General features: G+C 29.4%; 1 protein-coding gene across 1 annotated transcript; it reads left to right on the top strand.

Moving 5' to 3' along the window:
• The first annotated feature begins 2,648 nt into the window (after positions 1-2,648).
• On the top strand, positions 2,649-4,630 carry LOC130797785 (60S ribosomal protein L44). Its single transcript, XM_057660532.1, has 4 exons — positions 2,649-2,763; positions 3,988-4,167; positions 4,249-4,323; positions 4,419-4,630. Exons 1-4 carry the CDS (start codon positions 2,761-2,763, stop codon positions 4,476-4,478), a joined length of 318 nt encoding a protein of 105 aa, XP_057516515.1. The 5' UTR covers positions 2,649-2,760; the 3' UTR covers positions 4,479-4,630.
• Positions 4,631-9,968: the final 5,338 nt, after the last annotated feature.

The following is a 9,968-nucleotide window of genomic DNA, read 5'->3' as shown; positions in this document are numbered from 1 at the left end:
CACTTTACTAATGTTGGATTGGAAGAGGGAAGGATTAATTGAAGGTTTGAAGGTATTTTAATGGAGGAAAGGGAGAGAGTTTTTGTCAACTTTTGTTTAGGGTTTAATTGAATTGGGAGAAAATGAGGAAGAAAGGAGGATCTGCTGAATTTAGCTCAAGTCTGTTCATTGTTAGTAACAACAAACAAGGACTAAAGGTTAAAAATAGTCAAAGTCCTTGTTCGCTGTTAGTAACAGCGAACAGACTCTTTGACTATTTTTGACCTCCAGTCTTTGCTCGCTGTTACTAACAGCGAACATCCCCAAACTATAGCTTTGGGAAAAACTGCTTACTTTGGGAATTATTTTCAAAAAATCATTCAAATTGAAAATGTGGTATTGGGTGGTAATAAAAAATTTTAAAAAAAAACCTTTTTTTTTTAAGATCAAAGTTTATTACCATGGAAATGACATGATACATATCATAAAAGTTTACACTATAAAGCATATCCGTTACCAACAATTAGTAGTGATAACCAAACATACCGTTATCGTTTAGTATCCTATGAGTGTATTTAAGAATTTTTAAGTCTTTATTTAAGGTTCTTATGAAAAAGGATTAAGGTGGAGAGAGAAAATATATAAACCGGAAAAATTAGAATAGGGGTATAGAATACAAGTCAGGAGATATGAGTTAATCTATAGAGTGGTTGGAGAGGATAAATAATGTAAATAGATGAATGGTGAGATAAGCTAAATATGTGAAGTTCATGTCTCTAATAAGTAATGTAACAAACTAGTTGGAATGGAGTAAAATAATAAGTCTAGTAAATTTATGGGGATAGAGAGAAAGTATATTGGTTGCATAGTTTGTGAATACTATTGTTCAGAAAAAAAGTTTGTAAATACTACTAAAACGAGGTGGGGCAAGGTATAACTATTAATAGGGTCTTATTTGGATTTTTTAATAACCTGTCTTGACCCAACTCTTTAAAACTCATTTTGCCCATCCCGTTTGCACTTGTTAAATTTTGGTTCAGATCGAGAGATATACTCCTTCTATCCCTCTCTATTAACACACTTTTTATTATAGACCGTTCCATTAACATTGCACCATTTTCATTTTAGAAATGTTAAGGCTATTTTTTTAAAAATTTTATCACAAACTTACTATTTCTCTCTATTTTAACCTCTCATTTCTCCACTTATTTTATGTTTTTTATTCCCATTTGGACGAACTTTTACCCAAAAAGCAAACAATAAGTGGGTTTAATTGAGCATTAAAACGATTTTAGACTCTAAACTTTGAACCAAATTCATTTTTTTACCTAAAATCGAACCGATCGTTCTCAAATAATTGAATCCAAACCCCTAAAAATAGGCGTGGATCTGGAGCAGATCCATTAGAGATGGTCTCGCCGTGAGATCATCTAATTTGAAAAATAAGGAAGATTTGAAATAAATAAGCTTATTTTTTTAAAAAAATTCTCAAATAATCTTTGAAATTTTCAATTCATAAAATAAGCGTCCCCATGCCAAAATCGAGGTTACGTATTTGTTTGTTGTTACTAATAGCGAACAAAGAAGTTGGTTAAAAAAGTCAAAAATTTTTGTTCGTTGTTACCAACAGCGAACAAAGAAAGACAATATCATACCATTTGAAAGGACAAAAGAACGACACATGCATCAATGTTTGTTGTTATCAATAGGAGGTGATTTATTTTTTTCATTCTTTCAAAAGTTATGACATTGTATTTCTTTATAACAACAAACAAAATTGTGATAAATTATTTTCTCATGTTCTAGGCTTAGACATGAAAACACTTATTTTGGAAATTAAAAGATTAAAGTAACTTATTTTGAGAATATTGTTTGTAAAAAAACTCACTCTATTCACTTTTTCTAAAATGCAAATTCTTGTATGAGACAGTCTCACTGTGAGACATGACTTATAATTGGGTTTAGGGGTGCACACGGTCCGATTTTGTCTGGTCTGATACTAAAATCAGAACAAACAAAAAATTACGGTCTGAAAATTTTCATATCAGACTGTTTAAATCACCAGACCGAATCGGACTCAACCGTTCTACAACGGTGTGGTCTGGTCCGGTCTACGATTTTTTATTTATTATTTTTTTTCCAAATTAATATATGTGTTTATACAAATATTTTGCACCTACATGCACCAAATGTAATAATTTCTAATTAGTTGATTACATTAACATTATTCAAATATATATTAATATATAAGTATTGCTACATCTCGAAATATCTAGGTAGAAACATATTTATTTTTAAAAAAATTATGATTTTTGGTCACAGTATGGTTTGCGATCTGGTCTGGTATGAAAACTAAAATACCAGGATAAGACCATAAACTGTAATTTTTTTGAAAAAAAACCAGACCCGACCATTTAAATCATAGACCAGATCAAATATTTAAATTACGGTTTGGTCTGTTTTGATTTATGGTTTGGACCAAACTCTGCTCAGCCCTATTTGGCTTAAATAGGCCAATCATAAAAAGTTTTAACTTATGAGCTTCTTATTTTAAGGTCGTCCCATACAAGAATTTATGTTAAAAAATAAGTGGGTGTGATTGAGCAGCAAAACGTATCTAGAGCCCATACATTCTAAACACTCATAGCTCGGCCCAATGGTCCCTAAACCATACATAGAAACCCTGGTTGAGGATCATATAAATTTGATTATTCTGCAAGAAATGTTTTTGAGTCGTCTTCTTTCTAGGGTTTCATCACAGGACTTTCTGCTGCCGTAACAATGGTACAACTCTCTTCTCTTTTTAATTTATCTTTTATTTGAAAGACCAGATCCATAGATTTTTACTCGTATATGTCCTGTATTGTTTGCACTTCTTTACTGGATTATCGTTTACTAAAGCTGAAGAACAATTATTGGCGATTTATAAATAGATTAGATTTCGAGAAAGGACACTAATTTGATACTTATTTGATTTGTGTGTTTTCGTTGAATTTATTGTGCAAATTTGCAAATGCGATATGTATTGTCGATAACTTCGAATACTCATTTAGTCATTTGTCTGAAAATTTTGAGGAAATTGGTAGTTTAGGTATACTGTTTCGAACAATTGACCTAAAGGTTAAGATTTGTTAAAAGCTATTCTTTTGCGTTTGCTTTTCTAATTTGTTCTGAATTAATAGTTGATTAAATGGTAATTTGCATGTTGTGATTTTCCACAAATGCGAATAATTTTTAGTTGTAATTTTGCCTTTTATGAGAACTGGGGAAAACTGCTGAAATGTTGATTAAGTTTTGTGTGAAAGGTTTCGTATTTACCAAAAACTTCACTACTAATATGTTTATCATCTTACCGAAAGAATCTACAAGCTTTCAATAACACGATAGAGATGCTTGATTCGCTTTGAGATATCTCAGAATTAAAACCGAGCTTCTTTCTAAAACCCTCAATTAGGCGCCATTGAGGTTTATGGTGAAGTTGAAGGATTTTTTGAGTTAGAATGGTCATTGAGCTGGGATCTGCTAAAACATACTTTGTCAATTCTTTTCACTTACAACTTTCTCCTAAAACGGTGTTACATTCTTTGGAGGGATGTTGAAATCAACAGAAACATAGGAATTAGATTACATGTATTTGCTTGCGTTTTTAAGATTTTTGAGAGGTGCAACTTCATTAGATACACATGCCTTACTTCCATAAGAACCAAATATTTGTAACTTTTTGGTTCTGGATTATAATATATGTACTATACTAGAATAGTTCATTGAATCATTTGCACTACTTATACATGTAAAACTGTGTACATCCGATCCCCTAAAGTGCAAACCTCCATAGTTGGGGATTGTCAGAGCCATTTAATGACATTGGATCACGATTGTTTTATAATATAGAAACATATTTCATTAGGTTTGTGTTTCTGTGGTTACTACGTTTTTTTTGTTGTTTTTTCGTGCCATTCATTTGTTATCACCCTCTTATCTAAATTTTACTTTTGATTTTGGTGGTAGGTGAACGTACCTAAGGTGAAGAAGACCTACTGCAAGAACAAGGAGTGCAAGAAGCACACCACCCACAAGGTGACTCAATACAAAAAGGGTAAGGATAGTTTGGCTGCTCAAGGAAAAAGACGTTATGATCGCAAACAATCAGGTTATGGTGGTCAGACTAAGCCCGTCTTTCACAAGAAGGTATCTATTTTTATATTAACACATGATTAAGAATCTTTTTTGCTTTGTGTTTTGACTAATATCTTATTTGTTCCTCAACAGGCCAAGACTACCAAGAAGATTGTGTTGAGGCTACAGTGCCAGTCATGCAAGCATGTGTCACAGCACCCCATCAAGGTTTGTATATTGAATGTACTATTTCTTATTGGCTATGTATCTGCCTTTTGTGGTTTTAGTCACGCTCATTGTATTTATCATTGGTGTTTATTCAGCGTTGCAAGCACTTTGAGATCGGTGGAGACAAGAAGGGCAAGGGAACTTCACTCTTTTAAGTGTGTTATTGTTGTTTAGTTTATTTTGTTTACTGCTAGCATGTTTTATGGAAGATAGTTAAACGTTCAAAACAATTTATTTTGTGTCAATGTTTCTGTGAGACCTGTTTAGCCATTTTTGAAGAATGACTTGTCTAATGCCTAAGCTTCTATTTTCTGTGTTCTTTTTTAAGTTTTTCTGTTTTGTGTCAAATGGTTGAACCTTTTTTGACAAACTAGGGAGGGACTTTTCTGGTTTTTCTGGTTATTTGCTCTCAATCAAAACATTCTATCAACAAAATATGTAGTGCTCAACAAATTTGCTTTGAAGTTTTCTTTAGGACAAAAAAGAGAGGTTGAGAGCAAATAGAATTAATATTCGTGAATTGATAGTTAAACATAAAAATGTAAAATATTGTGATAATTGGCGTAAATTTAGTGTTAAGCAAATTAAAAATATTCTATTTGAACTTGGGTTAATTTTAACTTTATTTTAAAAGCAGTTTATAAATTAGTATTCAAATCTTTCAATACAATACTTTCATACTCGATGATATAGCTTAGGCTATTGAGATAGTTTCAAAATTTGGAACCAATAATAATTATTCATCTCCTCTTTTTCTAAAATTAAATTAAATTACATTTCAGAGTTCACTTTCTCTTATCGTAAACATTCTTTAACATAAAATCTGAAATTGAGAATTTATATTTATGATTTTTCAATTGTAATATATGATTTTATAAGAGTTAATTGTTTTTAAAATATAACTATACTAGTATAGAATTTCATACAATGCACGAAATTTTTTTATAAGAAATGACATATATATGTTATCGTTATCAAATAATAAAAATTCAAATTAAATGTAATAATAGATATAAATTACTTGTAACAATTAAAAACATAATTATTGCATGATTGAATAAACAATTTAATTTTGGTAAAATACTTGCTTATTTTATATATCTTGTGAGATAAATCAATTTGACTTCCTATTCACTTTGAATTTTATTTTATAAATATTTTATAAAATAATATGACACAATAATGTAAGATAGTAAAATCAACAAATTAGCCCAATATATAGCAAATGGTAATAAGTTGATTTTATAGAGGATTATTCACAAATTGTTATATGAGCAGTCTTAGAGATATGTCTCATATATAGGGTAAGCAACCCAACCTATAATTCAAGTATAATTTAATTATTGAAAGTGTCTATAAAATTAGAATTAAAGTGATTAAATTGTGCTAATAACCCTAAATTAAATATGCTTTGTTAGACTAATCAATAGAACTAGCTTGTGATATTAGGATCAACTTTGCTTAAGGATAAATTTTAGTTAAAATTCTTATTAAATCATTCAATAAAAATAGCTTGTGAGAATTGATTAAATAGAGTCTAAATCTAATAGTTGATTAACATAGCGATAATTTGAAATTAAAAAGATGCTATATAATCACATAATTTGTAACCGCCTCGAATTATGAAGGCAAACACTAATTGGAATTTAGTATTAATCAAGCGGAAGCTTACTTTTGCCAACACAATTAAGGGGTTACTTAAAGGTTAAACTAATATTCAAGTATAATTCTTGAACCAAACCAAAGCAATATAACGGAAGTCTTAACTGTCCAAAATATAGGAAAATTACAACCAAATCGAAATAAGTCCAAAATTCAAATTACATCCTTAAAATAGTCTAAATCTAAACTAATAATCTCTCAAATAAAATAAAGAGATCTAAACAAAAGGGGAGTCATACTCCAACTCGGGTTCAACTTCCGCTCGCATATCCATTCTCCGTCGAGGTGCCATAGGGGTTTACTCTAAAAACAAAACCATTGGAAAAACATACAAAGCATAGTATCAGCAAAAAGGCTGAGTATAAACACACTGGTGTCCGTCAAACAAGTTTTTAAAATCTTTCTTTTTTTTTTTATTTGAGTAAATTCATTTTGAAATATGCTTTTTCATTTGATAAATCATATTATGATTCAAATGAAGTTCAATGGCTCTATAGTAATTTAAAATTCTCATTTTTCATTATAAATCATAAGATCTCAATGGATCCAAATCAATTTCAAACTCATATCATAAGTTTACATGGGTACTCTGTGAGTCATCCTGTGACTCGTTTGGTAGTCGGTCTACCGTCCGCGACATGTCCGGCAAGTGTAACACAATGGTATTGTGAACAATACGCGCTCAGCATTGGTGAGCCGTTTAATCATGCACACAACATTTGCTGTGGCATATGTACCCGCCATTTAGGCTAAAACATTTTTTTTGTACATAATATATATCTTGTAATTTTAATAGCATTTGAAAGTCAAAAATATTAACTTTCTCCATATGATAAACATCTTTTATTTGCACATAGCAAAACATACTTTATTTGCAACTTAGCAAAATCAAATCATAATATTTCCCACATGGGTAAAACATGCTTAGCATAATCATATCATTAAACATAACCTTTGTATTATATTGGGGCATCACTAGCATGTATGGAAATTCATAGTAACAAAAAGTGATTAAAGATCAATACGATTTTTTTTAAGGAAACCACTAAAATGTTTTGTTCCAATCCTTCTTAAAGTAAATATAACTTAAAAGGGTTTTGAAATTCATTCAAAACAACTAGAATATGATTCATAAGTCTATAAAATCATTAATACAGAAGATTTCATAAAACACTATTTTCTTAAATACGAGATAGTTTTGCCGGTAATAAAATCGATAATTGATTTACAAAGTACATATTAATTCTCCAACAAGGCCCAAATTAATCAAGTCATTATAATACCTTATTTAAAATGAATTTAAGTTTGTCCCATCAAGTTATAATGGGTTATGCGTATTTATAACGATCTTACAATTATTTTCGACAATTTGGGTATTTACTGTTATTTAAATGGTCTCTTAAATCCGTAAAATTTATAAACCGTCTCATTTAAAATTAATTTATACTATGAGGCAGTAGGTTATTAATATAATTATAATTTTTTTTATATAGGTTTATTTTTACCCAAATTTAATTAACAATATTACACTTTCTAATAAATAAACATTTTCTATTATTTTGATAAATTAGTAAATAATTAATAATTTATTTTATAAAATTATACCAATGTTCCAGAAGTCATATAATATGTTTATTAGGCCATTTGAACTTATAAAACTCATGTATGATGTTTTATTATTTTGTATAGACATTTTATCGATAAATAGTATAAAATAGGTTTAAAATTATTTGAGTCCGAATAAAATATTATAAAAACTTATATGATATTTCAGAAGCTATTTTAAGGGGTATAAAATTTTAAATAACCATTAAAAATCATGTGGAATATTTTTAATAATTAATATCGTTATTTTACCGATAAATCGAATAAAATTTATTTAAGTCCATATATGGTCACGAAAATCCATATAAATTTTTGAACATGTATTTACTGCTTATATAAGTGCCTCATAAAATTTTCATGTCCAAAAGACGTCATTTAGTATTTATTTTGTATTTTACCGTTTTCAAACTTACCGATTATTAATAACCGAGTAAAAATTATTAAGGTCCTTAAATGTCAACGAAACCTTCCCAAACTCTTACCAATTTTACCTACTGTCCATATGAGTATGTGATAAAAATTTCAAGTCCATATGTCATTGTTTGGTAATTATTTTATATTTTACCATTTTACAATTTACCGTTAAACAATTTAACGATTATTCAAAAATTTTAAAAAAAAAATTCCAAACTAAATATATTCTGGCCAAATCTTGTTGGAGACATTATAATATATTTTTATTAATTATTTTTGATGATGAAGAGTTCATCTAATACCATGTTTTATAATAAGAGTATTTAACACCTTAAAATCCATTAAAATATCAATTTAACGAATAATCTCAAAAAAAAAATATCCAAGAAATTTTCTTAACATATAGCTACTGAAAATTTCTTTTAAAATGAATTTCAAATATTTTCAAATTCATATAATCATTTCCATCACAATAACTTTCACAAAGTAGTGTTAAACATGCCTTTAAACATACAATAATTTATAAAATCAACATGCATGATGCCCACAATAATAATACATGTAATAAATTATTTCATACTCAAATTTATCATTTTGACATCATCTTTCAAGATTTAAGAACTTCTCTTTGGGAATTTTTTTTTTTTTTTTTTTTTTTTTTAAAAAAAGTTTATACACAAACTTTCCCAACTTGTTCTTAAATCCTTTAAAAATCACCCCATGTGACATACCTCGACTCCAAGCCTATATAATTATTCCGTAAGCTCCCACGTAAGCTCCTACGCGTTCTTAGATGTGGTTCTAACTTCGGGTCCTTGCCCTTCAAGTCTCAACTCCAACTCTTCAATCTATACTTGGTGGATTTCTTCAAATTTGGTGTCTATGGAAAGCTCTTAAGATGAAGATTATTTTTATGGGAGATTTGAGTTTATAAACATAAATTTTCAGAAGTTTTAGATGGGTTTTTGAAGAACATTTGATGAGAAAAGAAGGTGTTTTAGTTATTGAATGTTTAGAGGATTCTAGTGTTTGTTCATGGATGAACTTGGGAGCAATTTGTTGGGATTTATGGCTGAATAATAATTCAGAAAATTGAGTGCTTTTGCTTCAAATATTTGCCTCTTGCATGCTTGTAATGATGCACAAGCTTTGGGTAGAACAAAAGGGGTTTTGGGTAGTGTGATTGGCTTGAGTGTGTAAGTGAACAAGGAGCTACTAAGGGGATTTGGGACAGCTATATTAGCTGCTGTTTGGGGCTGATTTGGAGTGTTTTTTGTCCTCAATTTGGTCTATTATGGTATAAGAAAGGTTTATCTAAGATAGTTTAAAGTTTGGGTAAAAATTGTTGTACATGTAACAAGTTATGTAACTTGTACTTCATGTTTAAAAATCACTTGTATATGTGAGAAATATTTAATTTACTCCCATCATGGTTATATAATATGCTTGGGTAATAATTAAATTTTTTTTGAACTGTTATGGGTAGTTGCTCAACTTTAAGTTTTACCTCCAAAGTTTACGTTACTTGTTACGATTCATAATCATGTTACGAATTAACAAGTTTCTTATCATCGTAGAGATTTTTCAAATTACTACCATCACTAATTAAATTATAATTAGTAACGAACAAATATATAAGAAAAAAAATTAGGCGCTAAAAACGACTAATGAAATCTTCTAACAATACGACTGTTTCATAATTAATCCGACTTTTTATAAACACTGATTGAAGTTTGATCATACAAGAATTTTTTAGGGGATTCCCGACACCCTAGATTTCTTCATCATATAGATATAATCCAATGTTCTTTGCATTCTTAGTTTGTTAGACAACAACTAATCAATCTTTTTTTCTCCTTGAGCAATATAGTTAGTAGAAATTAGGGAGTCCTTTGTCTTAGCCTTGTATTTGACCCGCATCCACAAGTACACCGTGTACTTACGGTTAAATAAAATTTGCACAT

This window comes from Amaranthus tricolor, chromosome 13, assembly GCF_026212465.1.
Source record: "Amaranthus tricolor cultivar Red isolate AtriRed21 chromosome 13, ASM2621246v1, whole genome shotgun sequence".
Lineage (NCBI taxonomy): Eukaryota > Viridiplantae > Streptophyta > Magnoliopsida > Caryophyllales > Amaranthaceae > Amaranthus > Amaranthus tricolor.
The sequence above is the reverse complement of the archived record's forward strand: the minus strand, read 5'-3'. Positions and strand labels throughout refer to the sequence as shown.

Coding starts and splice junctions, on each gene's coding strand:
- LOC130797785 (XM_057660532.1), top strand. Junction 4,168..4,248: donor AGCCCGTCTTTCACAAGAAG/GTATCTATTTTT, acceptor GTTCCTCAACAG/GCCAAGACTACCAAGAAGAT. Junction 4,324..4,418: donor TGTCACAGCACCCCATCAAG/GTTTGTATATTG, acceptor GTGTTTATTCAG/CGTTGCAAGCACTTTGAGAT.